Source organism: Grammomys surdaster, unplaced genomic scaffold (assembly GCF_004785775.1).
Source record: "Grammomys surdaster isolate TR1022 unplaced genomic scaffold, NIH_TR_1.0 238, whole genome shotgun sequence".
Lineage (NCBI taxonomy): Eukaryota > Metazoa > Chordata > Mammalia > Rodentia > Muridae > Grammomys > Grammomys surdaster.
The window spans coordinates 2,697,649-2,714,775 of record NW_021604683.1 but is presented as its reverse complement, the minus strand read 5'-3'; the positions used below and the strand labels follow the sequence as shown (position 1 = coordinate 2,714,775).

General features: G+C 56.6%; 1 protein-coding gene across 1 annotated transcript in view; it reads left to right on the top strand.

Annotated features, from left to right (window-relative positions):
• Lama5 (laminin subunit alpha 5) overlaps positions 1-17,127 on the top strand; it is a 50,181-nt gene that overhangs the window by 32,578 nt on the left and 476 nt on the right. Inside the window, exons 32-78 of the mRNA XM_028774073.1 lie at positions 323-462; positions 854-969; positions 1,053-1,264; positions 1,625-1,829; positions 1,997-2,141; positions 2,336-2,476; positions 2,570-2,731; positions 2,943-3,044; positions 3,133-3,216; positions 4,403-4,633; positions 5,290-5,403; positions 5,549-5,676; positions 5,979-6,059; positions 6,158-6,372; positions 6,655-6,755; positions 6,970-7,150; positions 7,244-7,393; positions 7,971-8,122; positions 8,205-8,315; positions 8,519-8,630; positions 9,108-9,278; positions 9,469-9,665; positions 9,965-10,081; positions 10,449-10,603; positions 10,872-11,013; positions 11,107-11,209; positions 11,500-11,610; positions 12,262-12,441; positions 12,515-12,663; positions 12,747-12,923; positions 13,023-13,159; positions 13,241-13,394; positions 13,560-13,693; positions 13,769-13,931; positions 14,043-14,165; positions 14,245-14,393; positions 14,471-14,747; positions 14,859-14,989; positions 15,087-15,257; positions 15,344-15,452; positions 15,539-15,684; positions 15,757-15,952; positions 16,062-16,226; positions 16,316-16,469; positions 16,553-16,686; positions 16,764-16,854; positions 16,949-17,068. Of these exons, the coding sequence (XP_028629906.1) occupies positions 323-462; positions 854-969; positions 1,053-1,264; positions 1,625-1,829; positions 1,997-2,141; positions 2,336-2,476; positions 2,570-2,731; positions 2,943-3,044; positions 3,133-3,216; positions 4,403-4,633; positions 5,290-5,403; positions 5,549-5,676; positions 5,979-6,059; positions 6,158-6,372; positions 6,655-6,755; positions 6,970-7,150; positions 7,244-7,393; positions 7,971-8,122; positions 8,205-8,315; positions 8,519-8,630; positions 9,108-9,278; positions 9,469-9,665; positions 9,965-10,081; positions 10,449-10,603; positions 10,872-11,013; positions 11,107-11,209; positions 11,500-11,610; positions 12,262-12,441; positions 12,515-12,663; positions 12,747-12,923; positions 13,023-13,159; positions 13,241-13,394; positions 13,560-13,693; positions 13,769-13,931; positions 14,043-14,165; positions 14,245-14,393; positions 14,471-14,747; positions 14,859-14,989; positions 15,087-15,257; positions 15,344-15,452; positions 15,539-15,684; positions 15,757-15,952; positions 16,062-16,226; positions 16,316-16,469; positions 16,553-16,686; positions 16,764-16,854; positions 16,949-17,068 (6,939 nt within the window). The remainder of the gene's footprint in view (positions 1-322; positions 463-853; positions 970-1,052; positions 1,265-1,624; positions 1,830-1,996; positions 2,142-2,335; positions 2,477-2,569; positions 2,732-2,942; positions 3,045-3,132; positions 3,217-4,402; positions 4,634-5,289; positions 5,404-5,548; positions 5,677-5,978; positions 6,060-6,157; positions 6,373-6,654; positions 6,756-6,969; positions 7,151-7,243; positions 7,394-7,970; positions 8,123-8,204; positions 8,316-8,518; positions 8,631-9,107; positions 9,279-9,468; positions 9,666-9,964; positions 10,082-10,448; positions 10,604-10,871; positions 11,014-11,106; positions 11,210-11,499; positions 11,611-12,261; positions 12,442-12,514; positions 12,664-12,746; positions 12,924-13,022; positions 13,160-13,240; positions 13,395-13,559; positions 13,694-13,768; positions 13,932-14,042; positions 14,166-14,244; positions 14,394-14,470; positions 14,748-14,858; positions 14,990-15,086; positions 15,258-15,343; positions 15,453-15,538; positions 15,685-15,756; positions 15,953-16,061; positions 16,227-16,315; positions 16,470-16,552; positions 16,687-16,763; positions 16,855-16,948; positions 17,069-17,127) is intronic.

Genomic DNA, 17,127 nt, shown 5'->3' with positions numbered 1-17,127 from the left:
AGAGAGAGAGAGAGAGAGAGAGAGAGAGAGAGAGAGAGAGAGAGAGAAAGGAGTTTTGAGGACCTGGTCACTTGTACACAGGGGTACTTGGGTACTTGATCATGTGTGGTTACGTATAATTCACAAAGATTGAAGCCTGGTCTCAAAGGTAGCCAGTAGACTCTCTGCCTGTGACATACCATCACGTGAAGTTCTTAGCACAAGGCCTGTCCTGTCAGCATCACCTGATATCTCTAACTGCCCTACACCCAGGGTAGACCAGCCATGCAGCTAGAGTGGTCGATACTGGAGGCCTGACTTTCCCGTTTTGACCCCCTGCCAGGCCACGCCAATGCCAGCTTCTGTCCACATGGTTATGGCTGCCGTACCCTGGTGTTGTGTGAGGGTCAAAGGATGCTGGATGTTACGGACAACGAACTCACCGTGACCGTGCGTGTGCCAGAAGGCCGGTGGCTCTGGCTGGTGAGCCTCAGGGCTGGTGTGTCATCTGCAGAGTGGTTTCCCTTTATGCCTGTCCCATATCTCAGCTCAAGTATATCACTATTTGTCAGTGTATCCCACGTCACAGGTGCACCGTGGGAGGCTCTAGAAGCTCCCTGAGAACCGAGCCTTTAAGCCCAGCTGGTGGACGGAAGTGGAGGCTAGGTAACAGAGAAGAGAAGACCTGAGCAAAGCTAGATGCTTGGCTCGCTGTCCCTTCACTGTCTGCCAGACTAGGACTGCCATGCCCCGGTCTTAGCCACTCTTAGGGACCGGCACCATTACCTGTTCCAACCCACGGGCTCTGTCCACATCCCCCTAGCTGGGCCCTTCTGCTGGGCCCTTGCAAAGGTGACCAGGTCTTGTTCTGTAGGATTACGTACTGATTGTCCCTGAGGATGTTTACAGCTCCAGCTACCTCCAAGAAGAGCCCCTGGACAAATCCTATGACTTCATCACTCATTGTACCACCCAGGGCTACCACATTAGGTAGGCTGGGTTGGGGCAGGACAAGGAGTCTGGGGCACAGGGGTCAGGACAGGAGCCAGGCTCACTGTTACCCCTCAATGTAGCCCCAGCAGCTCATCTCTGTTCTGCCGGAATGCGGCCACCTCCTTGTCTCTCTTCTACAACAATGGGGCCCTCCCTTGCGGTTGTCACGAGGTGGGCTCCGTAAGCTCCACATGTGAACCCTTCGGGGGCCAGTGCCCCTGCCGGGGCCACGTCATTGGCCGGGACTGCTCCCGCTGCGCCACCGGCTACTGGGGCTTTCCCAACTGCAGGCGTGAGTACCCAGTGCTCAGAGAATCACAGGCAGTGTGCTGAATCCCAAGGGCTCCCTGGGGGATGGGGTGCGCCAGGACCCAGGGGGCATGGTGGGCATGGGAACATTCAGGAGCCTCACTGACTGCATGTCATTTCCAGTGAAGTGACTCCTCTGGCAGCTAGCAGCCTGGGTGGTGTGCACTGTTTTGTGGCTTGTCTAACAGGGTCTAGGAAGTGTAACCCTGACAGTGACACATAGGAGCAGCAGGGGTAGAAGTAGGGTAGTGTTCCTGCCCTTCCCTACCACATCCTGCTGCGGGCTGCATCTGGGGCTTGAATGGGACAGAGGGGGATCAACCAGTACTGTCCACCCCAACAGCCTGTGACTGTGGAGCCCGCCTGTGTGATGAGTTCACAGGCCAGTGTATCTGTCCTCCACGCACTGTGCCCCCTGACTGCCTGGTCTGCCAGCCACAGAGCTTTGGTTGCCACCCCTTGGTGGGTTGTGAGGAGTGTAACTGCTCAGGACCCGGTGTCCAGGAACTGACGGACCCCACCTGTGACATGGACAGCGGCCAGTGTAGGTGAGTCCAGACTGCACCCCACAATCATGTGGGATCTCCGGTCAGGGAGGACATCGCCTCTCACACCCGACTCCTGTTAATCTGAGATGACACTCCAGGCACCGGGATCCTGTGGGATCTGTATGACCCAGGGCTAAAGGGGACTCACTTTGCCCTTGTCCACACAGATGCAGACCCAATGTAGCTGGGCGTCGCTGTGATACCTGTGCACCAGGCTTCTATGGTTATCCTAGCTGTCGTCCCTGTGACTGCCATGAGGCAGGCACCATGGCTAGCGTATGTGACCCCCTCACAGGCCAGTGCCATTGCAAGGTGAGCAGGGGCTTGTGTCCAGGTCCCCTTCCCAGGCTCTTTCTACATATCTGCTTCTGTTGAGCCATGGTTCTCAGCAGACTTCCTGGCAAGGTGGGACTTCCTGGAAGCTTCTGGGGGAAAAGGAAGAAAACTGGTCTACTGTCTGGCTCTCAACACATAGCCAATTGGCCTTGATCATCCCCTGCCCGCAGGAGAATGTACAGGGCTCAAGATGTGACCAGTGCCGCGTGGGGACCTTCTCTTTGGATGCTGCTAACCCCAAGGGCTGTACCCGCTGCTTCTGTTTCGGGGCCACAGAACGCTGTGGTAATTCTAACCATGCCCGCCATGAGGTATCCTGCCCTAGCCTGGGACTGAGGTGGGAGGCACCAGAGGGGCCCCGGAGTGCAGGGGAAGGCCTCTCTACTCTGTGACTCTGCTCACAGTTTGTAGACATGGAGGGCTGGGTGCTGTTGAGCAGTGACCGGCAGGTGGTACCCCACGAGCATCTGCCTGAGAGGGAGCTGCTGCACGCAGATCTACGCCTTGTGGCTGACACTTTCCCAGAGCTGTACTGGCAGGCTCCGCCCTCCTACCTGGGAGATAAGGTGAGCAGGGGCATTTGGTTTGAGGGTTTGTACTCTGAGGACAGGAAGTGCCCTGGGGCACTGTGGAGTGTTATGTGGGTGACATTGAGGTTATATCTGGGGACCTTGGAGCTGCATTGTAAAGGAAGCCGGAGAGGTGCGCAGCCAGGTGAGGGTCCTGTAAGGGTGGGTGTGACAAAGAGGGAGACCATTCCCACCGTCCTGGCTCCAGGTGTCATCCTACGGTGGGACCCTCCACTATGAGCTGCACTCGGAGACCCAGCGAGGCGATGTCTTCATTCCTTACGAGAGCCGGCCGGACGTGGTGCTGCAGGTTGTGGAGCGTGGTGGGATGTGGCCAACCGGGATAGCGGACCAGCCCGGTTGCCAGCCCTCACCTGGTCCCTGTGTCTGGTTCGCAGGGCAACCAAATGAGCATCGCATTCCTGGAACTGGCGTACCCTCTGCCGGGCCAGGTTCACCGGGGACAGCTGCAGCTTGTGGAGGTGAGCAGAGCCTGGTGCCCAGCGAGGGCCCGGAGGAGCTGTAGTCACTGTTCTCACTGGTCTCCACAATGGAGGACTCCAGTGTCAGAAGGAGACAGAGGTCTGATCATCCGTGATGGTTCATCTCTGGTTCTAAAATCCTTGAACACAGTGGGTGAGCGGCCTCTGAGGCGTGGTGGAAGCCCCTCTGTGACTCTCACTTGGGCTCTCTACCTTTCAGATGACCTCACTTGAGACACAGCAAGAGCCGCCTCCAGTCTGTAGCTTGATCTTTATTTTAGTTGGACTACATTTTATTTATTTATTAGATGTGTGTGTTACGTACACGTGCACACTCGCACATGCATGTTACAGCGTGCACACGGAATCGGCGGACGGCTCGCAAGAGTTAGTTCTCTTCAACCATGCAGGTCCGCTTGAACTCCGCTTGTCAGCTTGAGGGTGGCAGGCACTGTTGGTTCATTGAGCAGTCTCACATGCATTGCAGCTTTCTTTTTTTTAAAAAAAAAATGTCCGGGAGAGATGGCTCAGCGGTTAAGAGCACTGGCTGCTCTTCCAGGGGTCCTGAGTTCAATGCCCAACAAACGCGTGATGGCTCACAACCATCTGTATGTACATGCAGACAGAGTACTGATTTACATGAAGTACATAAATCTTTAAAAACAAAAACAAGTGCCAGGCGGTGGTGGCGTACGCCTTTAATCCCAGCACTTGGGAGGCAGAGGCAGGTGGATTTCTGAGTTCGAGGGCAGCCTGGTCTACAGAGTGAGTTCCAGGACAGCCAGGACTACACAGAGAAACCCTGTCTCAAAAAAAAAACAAAAAAACAAAAAACGAAAAAAAGCTTTCAGAACGTCCTTTGATGAACAGAGTCTTGATATTCTGAAGTTTATCAGGTTTTCTCGTTTATTCAGTTTGTGTCTTGTTTGTGAAAATATTTGCCATTTATCTGTTCTTTTAACAACTTGAACTACTCTTTTTTTTTTTTTTGGCATATTTAAATTCTTAATATACCTGGAGTTGGCTTTGTGGTGTGAAGTAGGAGCCTGGCTGCTCGCTGTCACCATGGGTGACTGCTGGAGCCCCCTCCTCCTGAGATCTGTGTGCTTGCACCCCGTCCTCTCTGTGGGGCTTGGTTCTGCGCTCCCTGCTCTGCCCCAGCTGAGGTCTTACCTTGACCCCACAGGGGAACTTCCGGCACTTGGAGACTCACAACCCAGTGTCCCGAGAGGAACTTATGATGGTGCTGGCCGGCCTGGAGCAGCTGCAGATCCGTGCTCTCTTCTCACAGACCTCTTCCACGGTCTCCCTGCGTAGAGTGGTACTAGAGGTGGCTAGTGAGGCAGGCAGAGGGCCTCCAGCCAGTAATGTGGAACTGTGTATGTGCCCTGCCAACTACCGTGGGGACTCATGCCAGGTAAAGGGGTGAGGGTGGCCGCTCGGCCATGATGGTACCCCCGCCCCCGTAGGTCCTTCCCCGAGCGTCTCCTTCAGCAGCATCTGCTTTCTACCCTTTCCCATGTCTGCCCGCCTGCAGTGTCTGCCTCTCTGTACCCTGCAGCCTGCCTACTTGCTCCGGAGGCTGCCCATCCTCACCTGTTGTCCCAGCATTCACCTCTGCCTAAACCTCCATACACACAGCTGCTGCAACCTGACCATTGCTCAACCCCAGAACCCACACAACCAGCATCCCGGGTCTACCCTGATTCCACTTTCTCCTCCCTTACCTGGGGATCTGGGTAGTCTAGCATGATACCTGGGGAAAGTTTGTGACTGACTGCCACTAGAAAAAGATTTCAGGGTAGAAAGAAGGTGGCTCTGGTTGGTCATCAGCCCCACGGACTGGTCATTCCTGAGCTGTGGTATCCACATCTGTGTCCATAAATCTAGAGGCCCAACAGACATGGCCACCAGTTCTGGCGTCCAACTCCCTATGATCCAATGTGTGTGCGTCCCTGTAGCCCCTGTTAGTGTGTGAAGGTCCCCAGAGGCTAATGTGTATGAGTGGCTATCTGGTCTGCCCAGCCTTGGGGCTGGCATCCAGTCACTAATGTCCTACCTGCCTTTCTCCAGGAATGCGCCCCTGGCTATTACCGGGACACCAAGGGTCTCTTCCTGGGCCGATGTGTCCCCTGTCAGTGCCATGGCCATTCAGACCGCTGCCTTCCTGCTTCTGGCATTTGTGTGGTGAGTGCTCTAAGCAGGGTGGCCAGGAAGACCCCAGGGCCTGTAGTTCCAGACCCAGGAGACATGCTACCTGACTTTCCCTGGAGTTGCGGTGAGGTGGGGATGTGTTTGCTGCTCTCAGTACTGACCATGGACTGTGCCCCAGGGCTGCCAGCACAACACGGAAGGGGACCAGTGTGAGCACTGCAGGCCTGGCTTTGTCAGCAGTGATCCCAGTGACCCTGCATCTCCCTGTGTTAGCTGCCCTTGCCCTCTGGCAGTGCCCTCCAATAAGTAAGTAGCTGATCCCATCTGCAGCACCCGAGCAGCCGGTGGGAACCCCAGTACAGGGAACCAGCCCCTGATGGAGTAGGTGGGCACCCCAGCACAGGGTACCAGCCCCTGATGGTGGGGGCAGGAAGCATGGGGTACCATCCCTGATGGAGGGGCTAGGAAGCTCAAGGTACCACCTCTGATGGAGCAGTGGGACCCCTAGCACTGGGTAGCGTCCTTGATGGTGAGGGTGGGAACCCCTGCACCGAGTGGCTGCACTGATAGATTCTGGTGTGTCACAACTGCTTGTCTTGTCCTTACAGTTTTGCAGATGGTTGCATCTTAAGAAATGGCCGAACCCAGTGCCTCTGCAAACCAGGCTATGCCGGCGCCTCCTGTGAGCGGTAATTAGGCGGGATGAATCCCTACCGACCAACCCCCAGGGTGCCCTGAGAAGGGCCACCAGACTCTGACTGCCTCCCCTCTTTGTCACCGTCCCCAGGTGTGCACCTGGATTTTTTGGGAACCCTCTGGTGCTGGGCAGCTCCTGTCAGCCCTGTGATTGCAGCGGTAATGGTGACCCCAACATGATCTTCAGTGACTGTGACCCCCTGACTGGTGCTTGTCGAGGCTGCCTCCGTCACACCACCGGGCCCCGCTGTGAAAGCTGCGCCCCTGGCTTCTATGGCAATGCTTTGTTGCCAGGCAACTGCACCCGTAAGCACTGAGTGGGCTCTTGGGTGCACTCTGAGATCAGGTTATGTGCCCGTGTGGCTGGGCCTCCTTCTTGCGTAGCTGCCAGCTTCACGGTCAGACCCTGTCCTTGCTTGGTCCCCTTCAGGGAGGGACTGTAAGGAGGAGAGCCAAACTGAACCAGTGAATATGGGGTGTGAGAGGCCAGAACCAAAGAATGGGAAAAACTGCAGCAAGTAACAAGCTAGGTTTGGAAGGACTGAACTTGGAGGGCAGGGCAGTAACCACAGCCCCCACTTTCTTCAGGGTGTGATTGTTCCCCATGCGGGACAGAAACCTGTGATCCCCGGAGCGGGCGCTGCCTGTGCAAGGCAGGCGTGACTGGTCAACGTTGTGACCGCTGTTTGGTAGGGTGGGGAGTGGGCCTGAGGATGGGGAGGGCTAGTGGGGAGGAACCAGGCCTGTGGAGGAAGTGTGCCAAGGGAGAGTCCTGGTCTGTGGAGAAATGGGCTGGGAGGAGCTTTGGCTGGTCCTAAGGAGCCTGAGATAACCCAGGTTTCCAGGGCTGGCAAAGTATGATGCTGAAGTCTGGGCAGGGTTTGACTATGAGGTGTGTCACAGGAAGGACACTTCGGTTTTGAGCAATGCCAGGGTTGCCGCCCTTGTGCCTGTGGACCAACTGCCGAGGGCTCCGAGTGCCACCCTCAGACTGGTCAGTGTCACTGCCAGCCAGGGACCACAGGACCCCAGTGCCTCCAGTGTGCCCCTGGCTACTGGGGGCTCCCGGAGAAGGGCTGCAGGCGTGAGTTCGGGAGCGTGGGATGGACAGCAGGGTGGAGAGAGGCGGGCATCCTTGGATGCCTATAGTCACACCTGCCTACCCCTTTTCCTGCAGGCTGCCAGTGTCCCCGAGGCCACTGTGATCCACACACGGGCCGCTGCACCTGTCCCCCAGGGCTCAGTGGGGAGCGCTGTGACACCTGCAGCCAGCAGCACCAGGTGCCTGTACCGGGCAGGCCTGGGGGCCATGGCATACACTGTGAAGGTGAGCCTTTGCTCTACCGTTCTCGATCTTTCTCCACTGTTTCTACTCTGCTGGTATGTGGGGGTTTCCAAATACCAGCCTAGTGTTCCTTCCCTGTATTAAACCTTGACACTCCCGACGGACCCCAGCTGCCTGTGTCTGTTTTCTGAGGATTTCTACAACTCCATAATATCCACCCTCTTACTCCACTTGGGGATGTTGCTCCCACACTGGCCTCTGCCCTTTCCATGGATCTCACTGCCCAGGATTCTCCCTAATAAAGTGTTCCGTAACCTCAGGCCAGCTTCTCCTGCCCATCCAGTTTCCTCCTGACCACCTTCACTTGACCTTGGGCTGATGCCCTCGCTGACCCCGTACCCCTATGACTTTGACATAACCGACACAGTTCAGTCTCTTAGGTCAACCTCTCGTGCTTCTCTGACCCTATGCTGACCCTGTTTTCCTGATTAATTCCTGCCCTGGCCCACTCAACTCCGTATTAGCCATAACCCTGGTGCTGGTTTCTTATGCTGACCCAGTTGTCTCTGTGATCCCTGGCTTACCCATGTCCTTTGTACCCACTCTCCCCTGACTACAGTGTGTGACCACTGTGTGGTCCTGCTTCTGGATGACCTCGAGCGGGCTGGTGCCCTCCTCCCCTCCATCCGTGAGCAGCTGCAGGGTATCAATGCCAGCTCCGCAGCCTGGGCCAGGCTGCACAGGCTGAATGCCTCCATTGCTGACCTGAAGGTATTTCATGCCTATCTACCTGCTGCCCTTCCTCCTCTAGCTGGCTGTGTGGTACTTAACCTCTCCCCCTCACCCCCCACAGAGTAAGCTCCGGAGGCCACTGGGACCCCGCTACCAGACAACACAGCAGCTACAGACTCTAGAGCAGCAGAGTATGAGCCTTCAACAGGATACAGAGAGGCTGGGCAGTCAGGCAAGGCCTATGACCCCATCCCAGTATCCTGTAGTGCCTTTCCTCAGGAAGCTCTCATTCCCAGGATCCCCCCCGCAACTCCCCAGTCCTTGACACCAAAGCTACCTTCTCCTATCCCCGGGGCCACCCTTTTCATCCTGTCCTGCCTCAGTTAAGTGTTAAGTACCCACAAACACCACAGCTGAAGGAAACTGTACCCACAGGCCACAGGGGTCCAGGATCGGGCAGACCAGCTGCTGGACAACACAGAGTCCACACTGGGCCGGGCACAGAACTTGTTGGAGACTGTACAAGCTGTGAACCGTGCCCTGAGTGGTAAGGCTGATGCTTGGGCTTAGTACAGGATGAGCTAGCTGCTTAGAGGGACAGGATGGAAGTCTAGAAGTCTCCTCTTGAGCTGGCTGTGTCCTGTATGTTTATTCTCTGGGCAAGTGGCTACTTGGCCAGAGTCTGTTGGATCCCATAGAGCCGGACCCTCATACTAGCAAGCTGGGAATACTAGCAAACCTCCTTAGTGACAAACAGACCAGCGGCTGAGAAAAAACTGGGGCTCCCAATCTTATGACAGGATCTGGCACAGCCAAAGGATTGTGGGAAAAGTGAACTTTCTGCTTGGGGAAGGCCAGGGATTGGGCTGAGCCAACATGTCAGGATTGAGAAAGGCAGAGAGGGGTCTTAGTCTTGGGCTGCTGGGATATGTGCTGGTGGCCTGCAGAAATGCCTTGGCGGGTCTTAGGCTTGGAAATGGGTGATGAAATCTAGCCCCAGACCCTGACAATCCCCTCTCTGTAGAGCTGGCATCTCACATGGGCCAAGGATCCCCAGGCAATGCCTCAGCACCGTCTGGCGAGCAGCTGCGCTGGGCACTGGCTGAAGTGGAGCGGATGCTCTGGGATATGCGGACTCGAGACCTGGGGGCCTCACAGGCAGTGGCAGAGGCTGAACTGACAGAAGCCCAGAGGCGTGAGTAGGGTCAAACCTGTTAGGCAGGGCCGCTCAGGATCACAACCTGGGAGCCCTGGGGCCAAATGTAAAAAAAAAAAAAAAAAAAAAAAACGACAGCAGCTAGCCTGCTTTAGAGGTGGACTGGATGGGGGATCATGACGGGGTCTAGGTAGCAGGGTGACCTCCTTCCTACTCTGGTGTTGGCCAGTGATGGCTCGTGTCCAGGAGCAGCTGACCAGCTTATGGGAGGAGAACCAGTCATTGGCCACACATATTCGGGACCAGCTGGCTCAGTATGAGTCTGGCCTCATGGATCTTCGTGAGGCCCTGAACCAGGCGGTTAATACCACCAGGGAGACTGATGAACTCAACAGCCGCAACCAGGAGCGGCTGAGGGAAGCCCTGGTAAGTGCATTTGCTTCTTGCCCTGTGTCCTGCCTCCCACCCTTTCTGCTCTCTGGCCGCCTCCTCGCAAGGCCCTGGTCTTCTGTCATCTCTTTGCTCGTTCTCCCTCCTCTCCCTCCATCTCCCTTCCTCTTCTTGGTCCATTCCTCCTGTACCCCATGTTCTCTCAAACCCAGGCCTCCCCTCCCTCCTCTGTCCCCACATCCCACCCCCATACCCCCAACCCCTGCTTCTTGCCCTATGGTGCTTAGGGCCCCATTACAGCCTTTATTCACACTCTCTTAAAATGTTGTCCCAAGCAATGGAAACAGGAACTGTCCCAGGACAACGCCACCCTAAGGGCCACTCTTCAAGCTGCCAGCCTCACCCTGGGCCACGTTTCTGAGCTTCTGCAGGGCATAGACCAGGCTAAGAAGGTAAATACACCCCCTCCAACTCACTCATTCCTGGCTAGTCTCCTCTTAAGATTTCCGGTTGCGGGCTGGAGAGTTGGCTCAGAGGTTAAGAGCACAGACTGCTCTTCAAGAGGTCATGAGTTCAATTCCCAGCAACCACATGGTGGCTCACAACCATCTATAATGAAATCTGGTGCCCTCTTCTGGCCTGCAGGTGTACAAACAGGCAGAACACTGTATACATAATAAATAAATAAATCTTTAAAAAAAAAAAAAAAGATTTCCGGTTGCTGCCAGCTTAAAGCTCTGCTGGACTCAACCTGCATACATAACACCCCCTGGTCTCACATTAGGAGGGTATTCAAAATAAAGCCCGTTGCCGTCACAGGACCTAGAGCACCTGGCGGCCAGCCTGGATGGAGCCTGGACACCCTTACTGAAGAGGATGCAGGCCTTTTCCCCAGCCAGCAGCAAGGTGGACTTAGTGGAGGCCGCTGAGGCCCATGCTCAGAAGCTGAATCAGCTGGCGATCAACTTGTCGGGGTGTGTAGCACTGCAAGGGTACAGCCTGGATGCCCGTGGGTATACTTGGCCCACAGTAGGGTGCTAGTCTGGGAGAGTTCCTGGAGGGAGAGGTCATCACTCCCGAAGAATTCCAGCTGTTTTGTAGCCTCATGGGAAGGTTGGGACCCAAATCTGGGCAGAAATGGGCAGATCTAAAAGGGTAAGAAACCCTGAGATACGGCCAGCCAGGTTATACTCTCCGGCACACCCAACCACGTATCCCATGATCCTTCTTCCCTCCCGGCAGCATCATCCTTGGCATCAATCAGGACCGCTTCATCCAGAGGGCCGTGGAAGCCTCCAACGCCTATAGCAGCATCCTGCAGGCCGTCCAGGCTGCCGAAGATGCCGCAGGCCAGGCGCTGAGGCATGCCAGCCGCACATGGGAGGTAAGGCTCCGAGCATCTGTGGCCCACAGGAGCCCTGCTCCCAGGCCTGATGGTGTGAACAGCCTCATGTAAACAGCCCCTGATCTTCTGCAGATGGTGGTGCAGCGGGGCCTAGCAGCTGGAGCCCGCCAGCTGTTAGCCAACAGCAGTGCCCTGGTGGAGACCATCCTTGGGCACCAGAGGAGGCTGGGCGTTGGTGAGTACCTAGATCCTTGGGTACACTGATATCTGGGATAGGGCTTCAGGATGATTCTAGTGTGGTTCAGTGTAAGAATCAATAGGTATGACGTGTTCCTGCCCTGTGTGGCTTCTACTCCATGGGGTCGACTCTTGCCGGTAGGGGTTGGGTGTAATGTCTGCTTGTCTTGGTAGTATGCCAAGGGGCCATAGCCAGAGGAGGATGAAGCTCAAGGACCCTGTGTTTGCCCTCACTCCATCTGTGGACCAGAAGGGTTGGGTGGAACTCCTTGTATCTCCTCTCTGCAGCTCAGGGCCGCCTGCAGGCTGCGGGGACCCAGCTTCATGATGTCCAAGCTAAGAAGAACCAGCTGGCAGCCCAGATCCGGGAGGCACAAGCCATGCTGGCTATGAACACAAGTATGTGGCTTTTCTCTGCTCTTGCCTGTCACTCTTCCATATTCAGTAGTGCCTTGTGAGAGCAGACACATTCACACCTGATGAATCCGTGCTGTGTGGTCAGTATGTCCGACAAGGCTCCCGTGCTCAGGAGCACTCTGGGCTTGTGCCTCTGAGCCAAGGCACAGGTCACAAGAGTGCTGGATAGTAGTGAAATTACAGGCGGGCACGGAACAAGCAGCAGTGGGGTAGTTACTGGAGCATGTAGGACCCTGGCCAGCAGAGCCCCTTGGTTCAGGAGAAGGGCATTCCTGGAAAAGGTCTGCTGACCAGCGAGCACAGAGGTCAGAGTGGGGTTCATCTGGCTGTCTCTTCAAGAAGGCCGAGAACTGACAACAGTGTGGTCTGACCCTGTCATCTAGGTTTCCTTTTGGCCACCAAAATGTCCTGGGCACACCTGGGCACAAACCTGGAAACTGGGCAAGACTTGGGAGTTGGTAATGGCATCTGGGTGGGAGGATTACAGGGCCAAGAAGAGAAGAGTGTGTAGGATTTTGAATGTTTCGAGCTGCAGGCATAGCGCTTATGCTATCCACAGGGGTGGGTGTCCACAGCTGAGGGCCCTAGGAGCATGAAGCTGGCTGCTGCTGGCATGGCTTCCATGTGTTACAGGCGAGACCAGTGAGAAGATTGCTCATGCCAAGGCTGTGGCTGCTGAAGCCCTTGACACGGCTACCCACGTGCAGTCTCAGCTTCAGGATATGCAGAAGAACGTGGAGAGATGGCAGAGCCAGCTGGGGGGCCTGCGAGGCCAGGACCTGAGCCAGGTGGAACGGGATGCAAGCAGTTCAGGTGAGCGAGTGGTCCTTGCCTTCCTAGGGGACGGGGTGTGGCAGACAAGCCTCTCATCCCACCCTTCCTGCAGTATCCACCCTGGAGAAGATGTTGCCACAGCTGCTGGCTAAACTGAGCCGTCTGGAGAACCGTGGCGTGCACAACGCCAGCCTGGCCTTGTCTGACAATATCGGTCGTGTGCGCAAGCTCATTGCCGAAGCCCGGAGTGCCGCCAACAAGGTGCGTACTCACCTTAGGGATATAAGCAGCGACAGTGGACCTGGGAAGCTGGGTAGTAAACTCTCTTTGCGCTACACTCCTAGGTCAAGGTGTCCATGAAGTTCAGTGGGCGTTCAGGGGTACGACTGCGCACCCCACGAGACCTTGCTGATCTTGCTGCCTACACTTCCCTCAAGTTCTACATCCAGAGCCCAGTGCCAGCGCCCACGCCTGGCGAGAACACTGGGGACCGCTTTGTTCTGTACATGGGCAGCCGCCAGGTACCAAGCAGGAGGGAGGATGCACCATACCAGACTACAAGTTGGAAATGGGTGGTGTTTGGTCCCCATCATAACTGCATCTTCTGGCTTCTGTCACAGGCCACTGGGGACTACATGGGAGTATCTCTGCGTAATCAGAAGGTGCACTGGGTATACAGGCTAGGTGAGGCTGGCCCCACAACTCTCAGCATTGACGAGAACATTGGGGAGCAGTTTGCAGCCGTCAGCATCGACAGGTAGGGTCACCTTGAAGGAGAGGTTAGACTTGTATTTTCAAGTGCCCTGTGTCTGTCTCTCACCTTCACTTCTGTTCTTAGGACCCTCCAGTTTGGCCACATGTCTGTCACCGTGGAGAAGCAGATGGTTCATGAGATCAAGGGGGACACGGTGGCCCCTGGGAGGGAGGGACTACTCAACCTGCATCCTGACGATTTTGTCTTCTACGTGGGAGGATACCCCAGCAACTTCACGGTGGGCCTGGCTCAGCCTTGGGCTTGTCTTGGAGTGTCTGGGCAGTCCTGCCTACCTTGACTTGGGGAAAAGTCCTTGTCTGGTTTTGTGTTCATTCTCCTGCAGTCGAGCGTGGTCGGTCCCTGGGAGATAGGGAGGTGCCCTGACCGTGCACTTTACCCGCAGCCTCCTGAACCCCTGCGATTCCCTGGCTACCTGGGCTGCATCGAGATGGACACACTGAACGAGGAGGTGGTCAGCCTCTACAATTTTGAGCAGACCTTCAAGCTGGACACTGCAGTGGATAAGCCTTGTGCTCGGTAGGTAAGGCCCAGCAGCACCCTGTGCCTCCACTCCCCCACCTCCCCCACTGACCTGTGACCTCTAACCTGCAGCTCCAAAGCCACCGGTGACCCATGGCTCACAGATGGCTCCTACCTGGATGGCAGTGGCTTTGCCCGCATCAGCTTTGAGAAGCAGTTCAGCAACACAAAACGCTTCGACCAGGAGCTGCGGCTTGTGTCCTACAACGGGATCATCTTTTTCCTCAAGCAAGAGGCACGGCCGACCCCATGCTCCACCCTGCCCAGTGCCTTCTCCCCATTCTGGCTCTACCCTGCTGTGACCCTAAGGTCCCCAAACTTACCCTGCTCTCCCCTGTTCTTCCAGAGTCAGTTCTTGTGCTTGGCAGTGCAGGAAGGTACCCTTGTGCTCTTCTATGACTTCGGCTCTGGCCTGAAGAAGGCTGACCCACTGCAGCCCCCACAAGCTTTGACTGCAGCCAGCAAGGCGGTAAGGCAAGGGGGTCTGAGGACAGGAGGACCAGCAGGGAGATTTGGCCTCCCTGAAGCCCGATACCCATCCCTTGCAGATCCAAGTGTTTGTACTGGCTAGCCCCCGCAAACGTGTCCTGGTGCGTGTGGAGCGAGCCACCGTGTTCAGCATCGATCAGGATAACATGCTGGAGATGGCAGATGCCTACTACTTGGGAGGTGTGCCACCTGAGCAGCTCCCCCCAAGGTGAGCATGGGCCTTGGGGCATATGGGGTCCCAGTGCTACTGGGGCAGCCACTCACGACCTGACTGGTATCTTGCAGCCTGCGGCAGCTCTTCCCCTCAGGAGGCTCCGTCCGTGGGTGCATCAAGGGTATCAAGGCTCTGGGCAAGTATGTGGACCTCAAACGACTGAACACCACGGGTGTCAGCTTCGGCTGCACTGCTGACCTGCTAGTGGGACGTACCATGACTTTCCACGGCCACGGCTTCCTGCCCCTGGCTCTCCCCGATGTGGCGCCCATCACCACCGAGGTCTATTCTGGCTTTGGCTTCCGTGGCACCCAGGACAACAACCTGCTCTATTACCGTACCTCCCCGGTGAGCTGGTGGTAGCCTGCTTCCGCTGCAGCCAACAGTCTGGGCCTGTGGGAGCAAGAAGGGATGAGTCTGGATTCTTGGCCTAGCAGGTGACCTTGCCTCTGTCCCTAGGATGGGCCATACCAGGTATCCCTGAGGGAGGGCCATGTGACACTCCACTTTATGAACAGAGAGGTGGAAACTCAACGGGTCTTTGCTGATGGCGCCCCTCACTATGTTGCCTTCTACAGCAATGCCACAAGGTGAGCCCTGCCTCAGGCAGAGAGGGAAGGAGGGCCTGGGGGAGGCTAGCCCTTCAGGAAGAATGTACTGGGCTGGGAAACACGGTCTTCTTTCCAGGGTATGGCTTTATGTGGATGACCAGCTACAACCAGTAAAGTCCCAGGAGAGAACAACCCCCATGCTCCAGCTACAGCCTGAGGAACCCGCACGGCTTCTCCTGGGAGGCCTGCCTATGTCTGGTACCTTCCACAACTTCAGTGGCTGCATCAGCAATGTTTTTGTACAACGGTGAGCTGGTGGGTGTAAGGGATGAAGTCCCAGCTGACCCCGCATTCCAGTTACTGATGTAGCTGTTTTCCATGTTCCCCCCACAGACTTCGGGGACCACAGCGTGTGTTTGACCTACACCAGAACATGGGGAGTGTCAATGTGAGCGTAGGCTGCACACCAGCTCAACTCATCCAGACCTCAAGGGCTCAGAAGGTGGGGCCCAGGGTGGTATGGGCAGGACTTGGGGCTCTGGCTGTCAAGCAGTTGGCCAATGCACTGTGGTCTGATCTGTGCCTTAGGTTTCCCGCCGCAGTCGCCAGCCCAGTCAGGACCTTGCCTGCTCGACGCCCTGGCTCCTTGGGACTATTCAGGATGCATACCAGTTTGGGGGACCCCTGCCCAGTTACCTGCAGTTTGTGGGCATCTCCCCATCCCGCAGGAATAGGTAAGGTTGGCCAGGCCAGGCCTGGGTGGGATTGGAGGTGCCGCCCATGCTGACACAATGCTTGGCTTTCAGGCTCCACCTCTCGATGCTCGTCCGCCCACACGCGGCGTCCCAGGGTGTCTTGTTCTCTGCAGTCCCACTGTCAGGCCACAGCCCTTCACTGGTACTCTTTCTAAACCATGGACGCTTTGTTGCACAGACTGAGGGCCCTGGGCCCTGGCTCCAGGTCCAGAGTCGCCAGCACTCACGGGCTGGCCACTGGCACAGGGTAAGAGGTTAAGGAGAGAGGGTGGGTGGCAGGGCACAGGTAACACCCCTCAAACTCTTTTCTTCCCAGGGCCCTGGGATACTGTTAATCAGGCTTCTTCCCACACCAGGTGTCTGTCCGCTGGGGACTGCAGCAGGTCCAGCTTGTGGTGGACGGCAGCCAGACCTGGAGCCAGAAGGCACCCCGCCATCGGGTCCACAGGGCAGAGCGCCCACAGTCCTACAGTCTCTTTGTAGGAGGTCTCCCTGCCAGTAGTCACAGCTCCAAGCTCCCTGTGAGAACCACACTGTTCCCACCCTGGCCTTGGCCCGGATGTCCACCCTCGGCAGTCTGACCCTCATGTTATCCATCTACTCCCTGCAGGTGTCTGTGGGGTTCAGCGGCTGTATGAAGAAATTACAGCTGGATAAGCGGCCACTGAGGACCCCAATGCAAGTGGTGGGGGTCACACCCTGTGTCTCAGGCCCCCTGGAAGATGGCCTGTTCTTCCCAGGCAGTGAGGGAGTTGTCACATTAGGTGTGTGAGGCAAGGGAGGTCTTGTGAGAATAGGGGTTCTAAGCAAGGCCCTGGACCTCTCACATCACGACCCCTCCCCACAGAGCTCCCCAAGGCCGAGATGCCCTATGTGAGCCTGGAGGTAGAGGTGCGGCCCTTGGCAGCTGCTGGCCTCATCTTCCACCTGGGCCGGACCCAGGCCACACCCTACATGCAGCTGCAGGTGCTAACAGAACAGGTGAGCAGAGCCATGATGCTGGGTCACTCCTTCATTGTGGCCTCTGGTGGGCAGAACCTAACTGTCCTCCACCCCAGGTCCTGCTGCGGGCAGACGACGGGACAGGGGAGTTCTCCACGTGGGTGACCCACCCCAAGCTTTGTGATGGTCGGTGGCACCGAGTGGCAGGTGAGGGGACCCTTTTCCTTTTCTGCAGAGAAGGGTGGGTTGTGGAAGGGACACTGCAAGTTGGCTGGCTAGGGGACACAGATCTGCTCCACAGTGATCAAGGGCAGGAGCACACTCCGGCTGGAGGTAGACACACAGAGCAACCACACCACAGGCCATTCGCCAGAGACCCTGGCTGGCTCTCCAGCACTTCTGCACCTTGGGAGCCTGCCCAGTAAGTGTGGACTGCCCTGAGGGACTGGGGTCCTCCCAACCTCCAGAAGGGTAGCAAAG